Source organism: Anguilla rostrata, chromosome 2, assembly GCF_018555375.3.
Source record: "Anguilla rostrata isolate EN2019 chromosome 2, ASM1855537v3, whole genome shotgun sequence".
Lineage (NCBI taxonomy): Eukaryota > Metazoa > Chordata > Actinopteri > Anguilliformes > Anguillidae > Anguilla > Anguilla rostrata.
In genome coordinates, this window is record NC_057934.1 from 27,407,373 (window position 1) to 27,427,104 (window position 19,732).

Here is a 19,732-nt window from a genome sequence, read left to right on the forward strand (position 1 = left end):
ATCTACTTTTTCATTTGAAGGACATCTGGCGAGCCTACATTTAAAAAATCATGATGATCTCTTTCAAATTAGCCTCCTTAGCTCTGATACTCTTGACAGAAAGTAGCTGATAGTCAGCCCATTCAGTCTCTCCTGTCTGATGCTGTTCCTCAGGTAGTTCTTGATTTATTTTAATTTAAAAAATGATTCATTAATATAAACAGCGCTATGCAGCTGTGACGATGACAGGCAATGTCATAATGAGCATTTTCGCAAGTTAGGAGATTGATGTGTGTGTTGACAATCATGTTTTAAAAAATGTTCTGAATGACAGCAGTTGAGCAGGGAAGGTTGTTGATATATCTGTAGTTTTTTCTTTCCTCTTCTGAGATCTACTTTTTGTGTTCATAATGCACTTTGATACACATAGTTGTAGCTGGTACTCCTCTTTGCCCTCTTCCTCATCTAGCTGGATTACCTTAAAAATTAAAAAACAAACAGTTATGACAAATAGACACTTGACATCGGACGGACACATAATCAGATATAAAGACCGGTGACAAATTAAAAGAAAAACCGGAATAGATGAGTGGAGAAATATAATGAATGCAGATGCTTCCATACAGGTTTACTGCATGGTACAATTAAGCAATTAACATCCTATCATACTCTGTGGCATGGATAAAAATGCTGAGCAGGCCCAGTTTACCTTAATTTTGGATCAAGATGGCAAGAGGAAAAGATCTCAGTGACATTGAAAGAGGGTTCATCAGTCATAAAAGACTGCTGAACTGGCTAGTGTTTCAATAGGAGCAGTGACTAAGGTGAAATCTGCATTTAGATCTATAGGAAGACATCAGTCAGTAGGGTCGGAAATTGTGGTTGAAAGCACACATTCGATGACCGTGATGCTCGTGCATTAGTGCTGTATGTAAGGAAAAATAGAAGTGCAACTCTTCCTCAAGTGAGTATATTAATGCAGGATGTGGTCAGACTGGGTCAGCAAGAACAGTCCATGAACAACATAGAGACATACATAGAGAGGGATATTATAGTAGGGTTGCTCATTGCAAAGACAAATGCACAAGAGTGGTGCGAATACCATAGGCACTACAGGGATGTGAAAAAAATGATATGGTCAGATGAGTCATCCTTCTCCATGTTCTCAACAAGTGGGTGAATGCATGGTACAGGCCTGAACGCTTGACCATTACAGTGAGGGGATCCAGTGGCTCTGTTATGCTGTGGGAGGCATTTTCCTGGCATGGTTTGGATCCTCGTCCCCTTAGAGGGTAGGGTCACTGCAAATCAGTTTTTTATTTTTAATAAATTTGCAAAGATTTCTAAAAACCTGTTTTCGCTTTGTCATTATGGGGTATTGTGTGTAGATCGATGAGAAAAGAAATGAATTAAATCAATTTTAGAATAGTAAGGCTGTAACGTAACAAAATGTGGAAAAAGTGAAGGAGTCTGAATACTTTCCGAAGGCACTGTATAATCAGAAAATAGGTTGTTTGTTTCAGTATGATTAAAAATTAGGCGCTACCCTCTACCGTGTAATCACTCGTCGGAGGGAAAGGCATCATCGTCTGTTTGGTCCTAAAGTGGTCAAGAAGTTTTTGATCCAGGACATGTATAGTTTAACCTGCTGTATATATGCAATCTCTCAGTATTTCATTACAAACTAAAAAAGAGCAAATTCATTTTTGATTTTCTGTTTAGACAACTGCATCTGTGGCATCTTTATTTCTTCCAAAAATATGAATATAATCTATATACTCATATAAGTGAGTATTGTAAATGGTACAAATGTCTTTCTTCATTTAAGCCATTTTTCAAGGCTCTGTGGTGTTCACATCTGGAGTTATAAAGCTTTAAATAGGGTACCCCCTAAATGGGCAAGGATTGGCCAGATTTGACATTTAGTTTGAATATGTTGTTGTTGACTTACCTGATGAATTCTCATCGTCCCAGGTACTGCCTTCAGGTACGGCGGTACTAATTCGCCACTTGTTTTGATGTCCTCCTCTGTTATTTTGAAGAGCCTCACAGATGAATTGAGATTCAGTTGCTCAAAGAGAGTGTCGGCATCTGGTATGCTAGTACCATAGGACACAATTCTATCTGCCAGGTTTTTCAGGGCGCCACCCACTCCATCAGGAGCACCCTTTCCGTGGAACGCCTCCGTGAAATTCCATATTACATGCTTAAATCCTCGCATGAACGGCACTGTTCAGGCTAGGTAAAAGTTGGTTCTATTCCGATATTGAGGTGTGGGCCCATCTGAGATGAAGTGAATGTTCCTGGCATTTGGAGTCTCCTCTCGTATGCTCCTCAGAACTGGGTCAAGGTGAGCCCATGTGGCTGTGGCGTTGTGCTGAAGACAGGCTGACAGCGATGCGAAATGACTCCACCCTGCCCCCACCGAGATAGATAACTCCAGTATGGAGGATTACCTGCGGGTTGCCACCTCCAAAGTGAGTTTCTTTTATTTCCCTGGTGCATTTACAAGTGTAGTCCACCAGCTTTTCAATGGAGGCATGCCTCTTCTCAAGAAATACATTCCTCACTTCCTTCTCTTCAGTGGACCCATCTTTGCATTTCTTTGTTATTGGTACAGATTTAGTGACCCACTCCTCCCATATGATGATGTTTCCTTTCGTTGAAGGTTGTGCCTGGGATTCTCAGACAGAAATCTTCTATGAAGATTTCCCATAGTGTCCGTTAATGCTCTCTTATGGAATATCTGGCCCTTTTTTTCCCGAATTTCTCCGGATTTCCCATTTATTACAGTGGAGACTTCATCTTGATGAAGGAAGCGGCTAACAAGTGTGCGCATTAGTCTTCTCTGGCTGTTATTGGGTAATGTTCTCTGATGATCTCTCTTTGTAGTTTTCTTCTGGACCTCTCTGCCTTCCATGTTGACAATTACCTGCTTCCTCTTGGCCATCATCTCAAGTCTTTTCAGTCTTTTCTTTAGGTTGACCATCTCTTTGGTCCTCTCTTTAACGTCAATTTTGATAGTGTTTTCTTTATTCTGTTCCTCTTTTTGGGTGATTCCTTTGGGGTAGATGTCTTCATTGGTCCTGGTGTCTGTAGAGATGTCTCTCTTCTTTTAGGAGTTGAGTTGATTACAGGGACATTTACCCGCTGAGGTGAGAATGGCTGTTCTCTTGGGGAGGCTGTGTCTTCTTGAAGAATTTGAATAACTTCTTTTTCTGTAATACCTAGTAGTTCTTCTGTAATACCTTTTTGAGTTTTCCCGCCACTGTTTTTTCTTCTTTTCATGTTGCTTCTTTGTCAGATCTTGAGATTTCTTGATTTTACAGTTTTTTTTTCTTTTTTGATATCTGGAAATGGAAAGGAAGCATGACATGAAATGAGCATGTCTCAAAACTAGGGCTGTCAATCGATTAAAATATTTAATCGTGATTAATTGCATAATTGTCCATAGTTAATCGTGATTAATCACATATTAATCGCACATTTTTTTATCTGTTCAAAATGTAGCTTAAAGCGATATTTTTCGAGTGTTTAATACTCTTATCAACATGGGAGTGGACAAATATGCTTGCTTTATGCAAATGCATGTTTATTTATTATTGGAAATCAATTAACAACCCAAAACAATGACCAATATTGTCCAGAAACCCTCAAAGGTACTGCATTTAGCATAACAAAATATGCTCAAATCATAACATGGCAAACTCAAGCCCAACAGGCAACAACAGATGGGCATATTGACCTGCTAAATATAACATTACTTAGTAATATGAGTAGTCACACAATGTAGTGTGTCCAACTTTACGCTTATAAAGGTTCACTAAAACATCCCGTTTATTTTAAGCATTAACACAAAATGATGGACCTCAATGCATCGCAACAACAGACGCATTGTACAACAGGTACATTGGTCAGCTAAATTTTCCATTACTCAAAGATCATTCCCTGGATCCCTCGCACTTCTAAAGCAAATCACACAATGTAATTGTGTCCAACCTCACATGGGGAAAATAAAGGCTCACAAAAACATCCCCTTCTACTATGTGGGATCAAAACAGGATGATACAAAATAAAACAAACAATAAATAAAGTGAGCAGGAAACAGTGGAAAGGGAGTATAATACAGAACTAGGACTCGAATTGGATATTGCAGTTAGGCTATCCTGCTATTTCTTTGGATACAACAGTTACTGTAGTCTACTTATATTTTTTTGCACCGAGCCAGTTGCTTAAACAGACAAGCCTGTTTACATTGTCGGACGACAGGGCAGCTCCCTTCTTCTGAACGATATGCCCAGACAATGAAAAAACTGCGTTCACTGTGTTTTACTCGAGAAAACATGGATTCCCACAGAAAACGCTACTTTATTTTATTGTTAAGGAGTATATTAAATGAGTAAATAGAGTGAAACCGCAAAACTAGCTAGGCTGCAGTAGTACTGAAATGTAAATATGGTATCACTGTCAGGTGTTTCATTATATGATTTGCAGCATTTATTTCTGAGCAAAATAACGTTTTCTAGCTAAGCTGGCTAGCGAAAAAAGTTGCTGATGGACATTGTAACTTTTAAATTTTACATATTGCTATAATGAATGGGAAACATAAACGATACTAACGCATATCACATATTCACACACCCAAATGAAAATGCATGAAAAGCCTAAATACACCATTTTTCTTTCTTACCACAAACTACAAATGCTGCCATTTATCTTAATGTGACGTCACCATTACATTCATTACATTACATTCATTTGGCAGACGCTTTTATCCAGAGCGACGTACAAAAAGTGCATTTCATGGTCATAGACAACTGCTAAACAGGTTCAGTAAGGTACAATACTTATTTTGTACAGCTAGTTCTAGCCAAGAACACAGTTCACACAGTGAACACTATACTGACCTAACCTCTACAAAACAAACTAGGCAGAAGAATAAGCTACAGTATTAGGACAAATACAAATTACCAAAAAGTGCTGGGATGGGGCAACATGTAACAAGTGACATGAAGGGGGGGGTTTTTAAAAGAGTGAAATATACAGCGTGGTGGTGGTTAGTCTAGGTATAGTCTGAAGAGATGAGTCTTCAGGCCACGGCGGAAGATGGGTAGTGAGGGAGAGGTTCGGAGAGGGACGGGGAGTTCGTTCCACCACTGGGGGGCTAGGGTGGAGAAGCTCTGTGATCCCTTTGGGCGGGTGGGAGGGGTTACAAGGCGCCCTGCTGCCGCAGAGCGGAGTGGTCGAGCAGGCACATAGAATTGAGTCATGTCCTGCAAGTAGATGGGGGCTGTCCTGTTGGCAGCAGTGTAGGCAAGGGTCAGGGCTTTGAACCGGATCCTGGCGGCGACCGGTAGCCAGTGGAGTGATCGCAGCTGAGGAGTGACGTGGGAGAATTTGGGGAGGTTGTAGATGAGTCGGGCAGCGGCATTCTGAATTATCTGTAGTGGCTGTATGGCACAAGCTGGCAGGCTTGCAAGGAGAGAGTTGCAGTAATCAAGGCGAGAGGTCACTGTAGCCTGGACGAGCAGCTGGGTGGAGTGCGTCATCAGGTATGGTCGAATCCTTCTGATGTTGTACAGAAGGAATCTGCAGGACCGTGATGTTGCCTTGATGTGCTCCTTGAGGTCCAGTTGGTCATCCAGGACCACCCCCAAGCTCTTGGCAGAGTGAGAGGCAGTCACTGTGGTGCCATCAACCGTGATTGAGAGCTCACGAAGTAAGGAGGTCTTGCACGGGAAGAAGAGCAGCTCAGTTTTGTTGAGGTTGAGCTTCAGATGGTGGCTGGCCATCCAGGTGGAGATGTCAGCCAGGCATTGACCTGTGTGGCCGAGGGGGGGAAAGAAAAGAAGAGTTGTGTGTCATCTGCATAACAATGATAGGAGAAGCCATGTGAATTAATAACTGAACCAAGAGATCTGGTGTATAAGGAGAACAACAGAGGACCCAGTACAGATCCCTGCGGCACTCCCGTAACAAGTGGATGAGAAGCAGAGGCAGACCCCTTCCAGGTGACCAATCCGGAAGTCGGAAAAGTCGGAGCTCAGAAATGATGCTCGAATTTCCGATCTATAATTCCAAGTCCTACGACTGTTCAGTTGCTTTTTTCACAAGTCGGACCTCATTTTTTACTAGTTCCGAGTTGTCTTGAAAGCAGCATAAGGGTCGGGCAAACGTTCATAACAGAACTGCGTTAACGTGCATTAAAAATTAGTGGCGTTAAAACAAATTTGCATTAACACATTATTATCGCGTTAACTTTGACAGCCTTACTCAAAACATGGGAAAAATCTTACTGTTATGGACACGGCATCCTATAGTAGAGACTGAATGGCTTACTGACTGTGTGTGTGTGTGCGTGCGTGTGTACACATCCTATAGTAGGGACTGAATGGCTTACAGACTGTATGTGCACATCCTATAAACTAGGATGTACAAACTAAATGGAGTGTGAGCGTGCGTGTGTGTGTGTGGTGGACATTTGCACGAGCATGTGCAGACTTCCTAACACTGTAGGGTATTGACTTCCTATAGACACTGTATGAGGGCATAGGCTTCCTATAGACTGCTAATTACTCTTGCTGTAACCTTTCCAACCCCTAACCTCTCTCTCTCCTTCCTTCTGTACTCTTCCAGCAGTTCTGGGTTGGTGTAAACTTTTTCTCTGTATTTTGTCAGTCTAGCCTTCGCTAAAGCTTTCTTCTTGTCACTTGCTGACTGTCTGAAATGAAACAGGACATAAAGCAAAATATCAACAGTTAGTAAATAATATTTAAATTAATAGTTCATAATATATATTTAAAAAGTATAGTCTGTATGATTAAATTCTCATTACCGAAACAGAAGTTCTCTCTACCACAACTGGCCTTAAATTGCAGCCGTAAGTGAGAATGATGTGAAGGATGAGAAACCTTAGCATGTTTTGCTAACAATAGAGAAGCCATGATGACTAAGCAAATTTTTACTCAGTGTACATAATTAGACATTAATGAAGTATATTTTCTTAGAAAATTTTAAATCTAACGTTTTTATAAATGTGGGGAAACCACCTGTATAGGTAATGATAATCAATACTGTTGTGTACACAGTATGACAAGAGAATGTTTAACTTTTAACTGTAAAAAAAAAAAGAGATCTGCTTACCTGGTAGCCATCTTGAAGGTACTGGCAGATGTGTTGCTTCATTCAAAATCAAACTTTATTTAAAATTCTGTGTGTGTGTGTAAACAGCCCTTCAAAAATGTTGCGGAGGATGAGAACATCAGCCATGGACACTTTATTTTCCACAATCTTTTATTATTATTATACATGAATTTTTTTTCTACTTTCGGCTGTTCCAGTTTGGGGTCGCCACAGCGGATCATGCTGATCTGCATATTTGATCTGGCATATGTTTTTACGCCGGATGCCCTTCCTGATGCATCCCTCCCATTTATCCAGGCTTGGGTCCGGCACTACGAATGCACTGACTTGTGCATCCCCAGTGACTGGGTTTTTGGGGCATTGGCTGGGATACGATTTTATTATTATTATGCATGAATATTCAGTTAATAATTTTTTTGTCATTTGAAAACATCTAGTAGAACATCCATTTATTTTTTTCATTTTCATTTTCATTTTACTCTGTTTAAATTACAACATAACATGCATTCAGAGCTGGACGCATTGCGGTAATGAGAATTTCAGCAGAAAATGCAATAAAATACAAAAATAATTAATTCCTATGTAGAACTTACTCTTTGTGCAAGGTAGAGAACACTATTATCTTTATTATGATATTTTGTTATATTACTAAATTACATGTTTTATATTTTAAATCATTACTGCCATGGTATTTTAATGGTTTCATGAGAATGACCTTTGGACTTGGGGCTACACCTAATCAAAGGGCCCCCTCAAAATTATCACGCAATATTTTCAGGCTCTCTCAGGTCTTGGCTTTTTAAATGGAAAACAAACAAAGTGGGGAGTCATACACTATTCCAGCCAATCAAGACGTTGCTTCAGGAGCACGGAAGGGAGGGGTGTAATTTGATTGGCTGTTGAGCTCAATTATGAACAACTTTTTGCTGTTGAAAACACAACAATATTAAAAAAGTGAGTCGGTATGATTAATTAGTAAACAATTTATTTTGTGGAAACAATTATTTCTAACCTGAGACAAGGATAACATCAAGGCTAAATGTACAGGAAACCACGGCACAACTATAACATAAAGAAAGCTATATGACTATAAAACACAAATTAAATGCTAGGTCCTCACAGATAGCACAACACATGCACACACATGTTACAGTAGCCTAGGCTATTCCATGATAACTTAACTACACAAATTGTTAATAACCAGATGAGAGAAACAGTTCAATCAGTTCAAATACTATCAGTACAGTCCTAAACAACACATAATAATTCTTGCACCAATGACATTACGTTTACTTGTTCATTGGACCGACTCTAGACTAATCAGGCAGCAACATTCGACAGTCCTAAACAATGCATAATCATTTTTGCACCAATGACATTACGCTTACTTGTTCTTTGGACCGACTGTAGATCAGTCAGGCTCGCTTGCTCATCAGCTAAAGAAAGTACTGTTTCAGTTACGTAGGGGTAGCTACGCTGTGATGTATTCGGTTGAACAAGCCAGCAGCAAGCTAGCAAAGTTTATAGTGATACCCCAGTGCATTATCCTTTTAGCTAACCTAGCTACTAACGTTAGCGTGCAGACTGGGTGTGCTGATCGTTACACGTGTGAACACTCCGGTTTAAAACGGTTATCTACCTACTTTAATTTATATATATAGCTATAGCTATATTTAATTTAAGGCCTCTAAAAATGACAACTACCTCTACACTTAACAGACTGAACCTGTACAAAGGGTACATAATACACAGCACTCATACGCTGGTATGCACTTATAGCTGGCTAGCCACCTCGACAGCATTTTCAGTAATAGAGGGTATGCACATGACATCACAGTAAGTGGAAGTCACTACGGTTACACCCACTGAGTGGCAGAAAGACTACTGAGTGGCAGTGTTAGCGTTCCGCTTGAATGCCGCGAAGACACAAAAAACATCTAAAATGGGAAAAAGCTGTTGTGCGATTGACTGTACAAATAGATTCAACAAGAAATCGGAGCTATCTTTTTACAGACTGCCGAAAGATAAAGAAAAGAGAAGCAAATGGATCGCTGCAATTTGCAAAAACAACTGGAATCCAGGCACCGAAACGTGGATTTGCGATTGTCAGTTTGTGTCAGGTATGTTGGATTTTTGGGTAAAATCATACCTTAAGTTATGTACTGTATTGACTACTCATCAATTAAATATTTAGCATCTTTCATTTATATTCTGTGTAACTGTAAATTTTTTGTCAGCATTTATTTTAAAAAAATATCCATGATGATGAACCTTGTCTTCTACAAACAAAGGGGGGATGGTTAGATAGTGTTAGCTAGCCAAGCATATAAATTAAGGTATGATTTTACCCAAAAATCCAACATACCTGACACAAAATAACAACCGCAAATCTGCGTTTCGGTGCCTGGATTCTTCTCTTTTCTTTAGCTTTAGCTTTCGGCAGTCTGTAAAAAGATAGTTCCGATTTCTTGTTGAATGTCCATGGACCACTGCCTTTAATTTAAGCAGATTATCGTTTGTTTTACTCCTGGTTTCCTCTACTAAAGGCAGCCATGTTGCAGCATGTTTTGCCACTCAGTCCGACTGAGGGGGCGTATTCCGGTGGGAAAGTGACGTCAATGCATACGCTCTATATGGGAGTACTGTATGCAGCTGAAATCCTCTATGGAAAGCAACCTCACAGCGATCTTATCTTCGATCAGTAGGTAATGTTGTGCTTCACTTTGGGTGTTTATTCCGATGGAAAAGAGAGAGAGCCAACTTTTTTTTATTTTAGTCATCGACATTTCCTTCTGATGTCTACGACGGCGATCGTGACCACAACATTTATTTTGCCAATTTTGTATAGCTATTTCCGTGGATAAAATTGCATTTATTATTATTATTTATTGGTAAAAAATTTACTTCATATCCAGGGAGGTAGCTAACTACTTGAAAGTTAGATCACATGTGTAGCCGTTTACTAATACGATTGCATTTCAGGGTTATTGCAAAATAACCCGTTAAACCAGAGAAATTCCTGAGTCGTCTTAGAATCTTTATCGCAACAGAATGTATCAAGGCTGGCAGCATCGGCATAGCAACGGACGCTGTAACAAAACTTTAAGAACGTCACAATGGGTATAACAGCTGTTTTAGAATGTCATTGCGTCACCCGGACCACTTTTGCAGCCCGGATAAAAATTGGCGTGACACTGCAACAACTACATGTCATCACTGAATTTGAAAAGAAGGAATTGTATTGGACCATAAAACAACCAGACAATTTGTCTAATCATCTCATCGTCTCTTTATTTATATCCTACACATGAACAACGAACGGGCTGCAAATTTATAGGCTACCGAACTGATGTAGGGTTACTTCTGTCCACCAGGGCCCTGCCAGCCTGCGGGCCCTGGGGCTTAAGCCCACCTTAGCCCCGTTGTTAATCCGGCCCTGGATGTCTCACTATTATGCAATTAAGTAGATTCTACTGTAGTTAAGTAGCATAGGCAGCTTGAAAAAACACTTAGGCAGCCTGAATAAGACATTTCAATGCTGAATGGTAAAAAAAACTGAAATTAGCAACAGCTGATGGTCATTGGTCCCAATTCTTATGCTGATTTGGAACATGGAGATGACTCATTGAATGGTATCATTGTAGTTCAATGTCTGTGAATTTTGCCTCATAGTCATTGTGTGATGCTGTCTGGAGCTCCAGATCCATCATCCAGTTCCTCTAAACTGCACTATTCTGAACTATACCATTTGTTCTTCTATTATTCCTGTTAGCGTGCACCTTAGCTGGTCAACCCATTTTTCCCATGGCGCGCAGGAACTGCCGCTGTGGGCTATGCATGGCAAATTGTGGTCACTCACTCACTCACTCACTGACTCACTCACGGACGACCCTTGAGGGACGTTTTGTGGGACGCATGCGCAGGTGGTGCCAGCTAAAATGTGTCTGCGGAACTGAGTTGCTCCGTGGGTCTGGGCGGTTATGTGCTTGTATTTTCTGTCTGCTAGTTTACACCATGTTAGCCCATGGAGGATGGGCTCCCCCTCTATAGCCAGGTTTCTCTCGAGATTTCTTCCCATTGGGGGGATTTTTCTCACCGCCATTTGAGGGTTTTCTCTCCACTGGGAGTTTTTTACCTTATGTTCTTCCTATTTGGCGGTTAATGGCGGTTTGCTCTCTTTGCTCTTTCTGCTCTGTCTCTTGCCTTGCTACTCTGTAAAGTGTCATTATGACAGTTCTCTGTAAAAAGCACAATATAAATAAAACTGAATTGAATTGATTTGAAAATAAAAAAATTGATTAGTACAGAGGAAAAACAACCAATTTGACACAACTTTCCCAATGCTTTTGCATTTAACCGTGTGTTGTTGTCTTTGTTGGTTTTGTTTTGAATTGGCATTGAAACAATTGACAGTTCTGTTTGTGTATACTGTTGCTGCAGGGGGGTGATCCGTGTGGATGTAAGTCTACAGAGTTTTGACCTGGACCAGTGTGCAAAGGGGAAGGATTGGTTTTCTAACACACACCAGTGCAACCGTACTAGCATGCAGGTGAGTCTAATATTAAGTTTCCAGAAACTAGAAATTGTCATGTTCTGTGGTTGCTTTCATCATACATTCATGGCCACTTTATTAGGCACACTTTCCTAGTAGGACCTCCTTTTACCTGCAGAACAGCCTGAATTCTTCACAGCATGGATTCAACAAGGTACTAGAAACATTCCTTTGATTTTTTCTCCACACTGATTGGTAGCGTCACACAGTTTCTGCTGATTTTTTAGCCTCATATTCATGCTGCAAACCTTGTGTTCCGCCTTATCCCAAAGCTGCTCTATTGGAATCTGATCTGGGGACTGTGTAGGCTTTTGGAGAACAGTGCAGTCACTGCGATGTTTGTGGAACCAGCTTGAGATGATGCATGCTTTTGATATGCCGCATTATCCAGCTGATAGTATCCATTTGAAAAGGGTGGACTTTGGCCATAAAGAGATGCACATGATCAGCAACAATGCTTAGGTATGCCATGCCATTCAAATGAAAATTTAATCCAAAGGTAAGAAAAAGTAAGTTGAAGAAGCAGTCTCCTCAGTGAATGAACAAAGCCATACGGTAGAGTTTGAGACAAAGAAACTGCATACGATATATAAAAACAAGATATATAAAAACAACAGCACAGAGAGTAATAAGGCTCAATATTGTAACGTGTGATAAGGTTAAAAAAGATTTACTGGAACTTTACTTTGAAAGGCAAATTGCCCAAGATGCAAAAAAGTAATACTAAATGTTTCTTTCAATACTGTTTGGCTCATGACCAACCTTTCCACAAAATCTTGTGCAAATCTGTGAATCCATTCAGGAGTTATGCACCTTTTTGTGACAGGCCACACACCCTCACACAAATATGTGACCTCTTCTTTAGCTCATGACCAAACTTTTCACAAAATCTTGTGAAAATCTGTGAATCCATTCGGGAGTTATGTGCCTTTTTGTGATAGGCCACACCCATTGCCACGCCCCCTCACACACCCTCACACAAACACGTGACCTCTTCTTTGGCTCATGACCAAACTTTCCACAAAATCTTGTGCAAATCTGTGAATCCATTTGGGAGTTATGCGCCTTTTTGTGATAGGCCACGCCCCCTCACACACCCTCAAACAAACATGTGACCTCTTCTTTGGCTCATGACCAACCTTTCCACAAAATCTTGTGCAAATCTGTGAATCCATTTGGGAGTTATGCGCCTTTTTGTGATAGGCCACGCCCATCAGCACGCCCCCTCACACAAACAAGTGACCTCTTCTTTGGCTTATGACCAACCTTTCCACAAAATCTTGTGCAAATCTGTGAATCCATTCGGGAGTTCTGTGCCTTTTTGTTATAGGCCACACCCATTGCCACGCCCCTCTCACACCCTCACACAAACACGTGACCTCTTCTTTGGCTTATGACCAACCTTTCCACAAAATCTTGTGCAAATCTGTGAATTCCTTCGGGAGTTATGTGCCTTTTTATCATAGGCCACGCCCATCGCCACGCCCCCTCACACACCCTCACACAAACACGTGACCTCTTCTTTGGCTCATGATCAACCTTTCCACTAAATCTTGTGCAAATCTGTGAATCCATTCGGGAGTTATGTGCCTTTTTGTGATAGGCTACGCCCATCGCCAGGCCCCTTCTGGGCTTCCAGGCTCTTGATCAATTGGCCTGAAAGTTACTCAGCTGTACCTTCCGGTCATGACCAACGGCCATGCCAAATTTCAGCCTCCTGGGGCAAAAACTGTGGCCACAACGGGGTGGGACCCCTTTTTGTGCTCCCATTCCATCATCAAGTTCGCCGATGACACAACAGTTATTGGTCTGATAACCGACAACAACACCACGGACTACATGGACGAGGTGATGGCACTCTCAAAGTGGTGCCAGGGGAACAACCTGGAGCTTAACGTGGAGAAAACCAAGGAGCTGATCCTAGACTTCAGGAAGAGGGCTGAGCATGTACCCATAACTATCAATGGGGCGGCTGTGGAGCAAGTCAGTAGCTTCAGATTCCTTGGAGTCCAAATCTCGGAGGACATGAAGTTGTCTCGGCATGTGGACATGCTGGTGAAGAAGTGCCAGCAGCGCCTTTACAATCTAAGAAGGCTGAAGAAGTTTGGCATGTCCTCACCTGTCCTGAGGAACCTTTACAGGTGCACTATTGAAAGCATCATGACTGGCTGCATCACCACCTGGTACAGCAACTGCTCTGAACAGGATCGGCGGCGGCTTCAGAGGGTGGTGCGGTCGGGCCAACGGCTTACAGGTGGCATGCTGCCTAACTTGGAGGACATATACACCAAGAGATGTATATGCAAGGCCAATAAGATCATTGCTGATCCCAGCCACCCGAGCCATGGCCTCTTCATTAGGAAGCAGTCCAAGAGGAAGCCTGGCTATATCAGTATCAGAGCTAAGACTAACCACCTCAGGAACAGTTTCTACCCCCAGGCCATCCGGATGCTGAGCTGAGACTCCCAACACCTGTTCAGCTCCACCAACACCTGACCCTGTCCCCATAGACCCCCTGTTTCCATCCATTCACGCCCCCTTCCTCCCCCCATTTCCTCCCACTGTATTTTACAGCACATACATACACTTAATGAGACTCTTTTAATCTTATTTATTGTGAACGCGCTTACATACATATGTGTATATTGGGTGTGTATATGTATGTATAGGCATATGTGTATGTGCATGTATGTATGTATGTATATATATGTGTGTGTATGTAATATATGTATATTCTTTTTTATATTTTATTCTATGATTTTATTGCTATTGTTTTTATTATTATTACTACTATTATTATCATCATTCAATTGATTGACTGTTTATTTCATAGGGATGAGTAACAAACAGCAACAAAGAATCTCACTGCCATGCTAAGGTGTATGTGATCAACAAACTTGACTTGACTTGACTTGTAGACCAACCGACTGACCAGTGGCGGCTGGTGATAAAACATTTTGGGCGGGCGCAGTTTTGGGGGGGACAAATAAACTGAAGCAGCACTTCATAGCTCAGCAAATAAAATAAATAAATAAATAAATCTAAAAACAATACAACACACTAATGTTGCCTAAACAATGGCCAGTAGCACTACTTGAACATATTTTGCCCTCCTTAATAATATAAAATAATATGTAGAGATGACAAAATGCCCATTTCTCCTACATCACCTAAAGTTACCAACAGGCAACAGCTCAATTTCTAAATATGGAACTACTAAAGTCATTTTTACTGCCACTGTTACATTCTATGAAGTCATAAAAAAGTAGGAAAATATTAGCTAACTCCAATGTCATTTATAGAGCCTTCTGCTGCCATCTGCTGGACAAAATGCGAATGTGAATGCTGAACTTGAAAGGAGGCAACAAAATTCACCAACCCACGGAATATCCCGGGATTATCGGAGCTCTCACTCTCATCGTGGCCACGCAAAGCCAACTCAAAGGCTCCACAAAATTTAGCAGTCTATTATTCTGGACAGGATGTGTCGATTTTGTCTTCTCTTCGTTGTGCCTTCTAATGCCAATCCTGTAGCCTTCATCTAGCTGTTCAGCAGTGCTAAACTTGCCAAAAAAATGTAGTCTCACACTATTGTCTACACGGCTGCAGCTACTTTCGTGCCGTTTGCATTTTTCAGAAAGATGTTATAGGTCTTGTTCCCCCGTCGTTGTCCACGACGCTTCGGTGCCGACACTTTGAAATAGCAAACAGGGAAAGCAATAAAAGGCATTACTTACACCACATCCAGCTAGTCAACTCCGTTTGTCATAACAAGAGCCCATTCCGGGTGTATGCTCGTCCTCGATCACTTGCCTGCTGCTGAATTTGTAAAATGGGTCGGTCCGGTCCAAGCTCCTTTATCTTCTTTTTTTCTTCCAGTGAACACCTTGTGTAAGGGCGTTTTTGTAAGGAAATAACTCAATTCTCTTTGATTTCCGTGATTCTACTTGAAGTTGCCATCTCCTGAAAGTACTGGTCAGCTAGCTAAGGAGCAGGAGTGACAATCGCGCATCCGTAGTTATATTAATGACGGGCGTGAACATGAAAGATAGTGTTGAGAATTGTCCAATCACATTAGATCAAAAAACATAAAAACAATACCAATTCGCTGCCAATAAAAGTAGGAGTGTCTGGGGCGCAGAGAGCTGCGCCCCGTGGAAAATCTGAAGCAACCGTTTAGAGAGCAGCTTCAGGTCACCTGCTTGCCAAAAGTTGAAAGACTTACATACACACTCATTTGACCGGCGCCCTTCACCCAGGAAGTAGGCTATAATCACACAGAAATTAACCAAATACAATTTGATTTTGGAATCAATTTTTAATGAATGCTGGCAGGCGCTGACAGACTACCAGGCTCATTGTATGAGTAAACTATTTTTATTTTATAATTATTTCGCATTTAGGGGGGCGGCACCCCAGCGCCCCGCATTATAGAACCACCACTGCGACTGACCGTCTGACCAACCGACAGACATAGCTATAGAGCTTCCGGTCGCAGCTAAAAAAGAAGGGGCATTGCTTTATAAGAATAAGGATATTGCTGACATCTTAAATATTAACTTTGTTGAGAGTTTTACTAGAGAGGAGTTTACCAATAAACTGGAAGACATATTCAGTACTCAGAATGTCTTAGCTAATGTTGATATAGAGGATAAATAAAGACAACTAAAGACAAATAAGGCAATAGGCCCCGATGGCACATACCAAAGGGTACTCAAAGAGTTAGGTGAGATCAGCTTTAAACCACTGGCAGGTATTTTTGACAGCCTTTAGAAACTGGAGAAATACCAAAGAACAGGGAGTAAGTTAATATAATATGTATTTATGAGTAAGAGGACAGTACTGATCCAGGAAACTACAGGCCTGTCAGTTAAACTAGCATCACATGTAAAATGCTGGAATCTATTATTAGAGACAAGTTAGAATTGTTCTTGAAAATAACAACATCCTAAGTGATAGGCACTATGACCGTTGAAAGGAAACCCTGCTATAGTGCCTAACCTTATCTCCTCTCTTTATTTTTCCCTGGGGCTTCTGCCCTTTCCTCGCCATGAGTTCAAAAGACCGCTCCAACCTGTTTCCTCACCCTGAGTCCACAGGATCTTTCTAACCCTGTCTCTCGCTCCATGGTCATAGACCGCTTCAGCCTGTTCCTCCCCTGCTCAGGCATAGTTGGGTTCCTCCCAAGATTTCTTGCCACAAATCCTGAACAAATGTTTCCTCAATCTTTAATACAGAGCTGTAGGAAACGTCTGAAATAGCAGAATGTGCAACTGCTTGACATTTTATCCCCCTGAGTATCATGCTCAGGGGGATAAATGAGTGACGCTACTGGTTCTTTGGTGCAAGGGAGAAGAAAAGGAAAAACAGCAACCACCAGTCAAAAAGCATGCTCCATCATCAATTTCCTCCCCGTAACACAGTGAGAGTCAAAACAATTGATTTGTAGTGAAATACGGAGTATGATTATGTTATGATTTACAGCAATGCACAATTCTGATATTTTGGATAGATTTGGAGGCACCAAAGGACACCAAAACATACTGTTTACATTATGCTCTATAGGTTTTAAGTAGTTCTGCATATCTCCCCCTGATTTTGCACACTTGTGGTCAAGGGGTGGATGATCCAAACATGAATAGTTTTACCTGTTTTACATACAGTGCCTTCAGAAAGTATTCAGACCCCTTCACTTTTTCCACATTTTGTTACGTCACAGCCATATTATAAAATGGATTAAATTCATTTTTGTTCTCATCAATCTACACAAAATACCCCATAATTACAAAGCGAAAACAGGTTTTTTGAAACTTTTACAAATTTATAAAAAATAAAGAACTGAAGTATCACATTTACATAGGTGTCAGAGCCTTTACTCAGTACTTTGTTGAGGCACCTTTGGCAGCGATTACAGCCTTAAGGCTTCTTGGGTATGACACTACAAGCTTGGCACTCCTGTATTTGGGGTATTTTCCCATTTTCTCTGCAGATCCTCTCAAGCTCTGTCAGGTTGGATGGGGAGTGTTTGCACAGCTATTTTCAGGTCTCTCCAAAGATGTTCTGTAATGTAATGTAATGTTCGATCAGGTTCAAGTCTGGGCTCTGGTTGGGCCACTCAAGGACATTCATAGACCTGTCCCGAAGCCACTCCTGCATTGTCTTGGCTGTGTGCTCAGGGTCATTGTCCTGTTGGAAGGTAAACTTTCGGCCCAGTCTGAGGTCCTGAGCGCTCTGGCGCAGGTTTTCATCAAGAATATCTGTACTTTGCTCCGTTCATCTTCGGTCCTTCACCCTCAATCCTGACTAGTCTCCCAGTTCCTGCTGCTGAAAAACATCCCCACAGTATGATGCTGCCACCACCATGCTTCACTGTAGGGATGGTATTGGCCAGGTGATGAGCGATGCCTGGTTTCCTCCAGACGTGACGCTTGGCATTGTGGCCAGAGAATTCAATCTTGGTTTCATCAGACCGGAGAATCTTGTTTCTCATGGTCTGAGAGTCCTTTAGGTGTCTTTTGGCAAATTAGAGTGGGCTGTCATGTGCCTTTTACTGAGGAGTGGCTTCCGTCTGGCCACTCTACCATAAAGTCCACTCTACCTGGAGTGCTGCAGAGATGGTTGTCCTTCTGGAAGGTTCTCCCCTTTCCACAGAGGAACTCTGGAGCTCTGTCAGAGTGGCTATTGGGTTCTTGGTCACCTCCCTGACTAAGGCCCTCCTCCCGTGATTGCTCTGTTTGGCCGGGAAGCCAGCTCTAGGAAGAGTCCAAGTGGTTTCAAACTTCTTCCATTTAAAAATGATGGAGATCACTGTGTTCTTAGGGACCTTCAATGCTTTAGAATTTTTTTTGTTCTTTTCCCCAGATCTGTACCTCGACACAATCCTGTCTCGGAGGTCTACGGACAATTCCTTTGACTTCATGGCTTGGTTTTTGTTCTGACGTGCACTGTCGACTGTTGGACCTCATATAGACAGGTGTGAGCCTTTCCAAATCATGTCCAATTAATTGAATTTACCACAGGTGGACTCCAATCAAGTTGTAGAAACATCTTAAGTATGATCAATGGAAACAGAATGCACCTGAGCTCAGTTTTCAGTGTCATAGCAAAGGGTCTGAATACTTATGTAAATGTGATATTTCAGTATTTATGCTTAGTTTACCTAAAAGTGTGTGAAAAAATATTTCCTAATAAAAAAATATTATAAATATAAAAAAATATTTCCTAATATCTGTGTGAAATTTACCCTTTGGCAGTTTCCATTTATGCCCCCTCATTCTGCTAACCGAAAAACTTGAATAATTTCCTGTGGTCCTTTGTTAATCCTTTAATAAATTTAAAAGCCTCAATCAAATCTCCCCTAAGTCTCCTTTTACTAAGCTTGAAAAGTCTAAGCATGTCTAGCCGTTCCTCATTACACTGATCTTTTATACCCGGAATCAATCTGGTTGCCTGTCTTTGGACCTTTTCCAGCGCCTCTATATCTGTCTTGTAGTACGGTCCCCAGAACTGCACACAATACTTAATACTTTAAAGTGTGGTCTGACCAGGGTATTGTATAGGGTGAGTATGATCTCCTTAGATTCATACTCAATACTCCTGGCTATGTATCCCAGCATCCTGTTGACTTTTTTACTGCTACAGCACATTGACCAGACCCTGATAGGCTTTGATCAACTATTTGATCAATTACTCCCAAGTCTTTTTCTACATGTGCACATTCTAATTTTGTACCACCCATGAAGTAATCCTGCCCTATGTTTTTATTCCCCACATGTAGAACTTTACATTTAGTTATATTGAATTTCATTTGCCAGGTTTCTGCTCACTTCTGGATTCTGTTGAAATCTTCTTGGATTACTTTAGTAGATTCCAAACTGTTGGCTAAACCTCCCAGTTTTGTATCATCTGTAAATTTAACTAGTGTACTTTCAATGTCCGTGTCAAGGTCATTTATGTAAATGGGAAAGAGCAGTGGACCCAGCACTGTTCCCTGTGGAACTCCACTTCCCACAATACCCTAGGCTGGTAACAGAAGGAAACTGGGCTATTGCCATCAGG

General features: G+C 41.3%; 1 protein-coding gene across 2 annotated transcripts in view; it reads left to right on the forward strand.

The window, feature by feature from the left end:
- gpr179 (G protein-coupled receptor 179) overlaps nucleotides 1–19,732 on the forward strand; it is a 170,863-nt gene that overhangs the window by 28,320 nt on the left and 122,811 nt on the right. For both annotated transcript variants that reach the window (XM_064321447.1, XM_064321448.1), the window contains exon 3: nucleotides 11,563–11,671. In XM_064321447.1, the coding sequence (XP_064177517.1) occupies nucleotides 11,563–11,671 (109 nt within the window). The remainder of the gene's footprint in view (nucleotides 1–11,562; nucleotides 11,672–19,732) is intronic.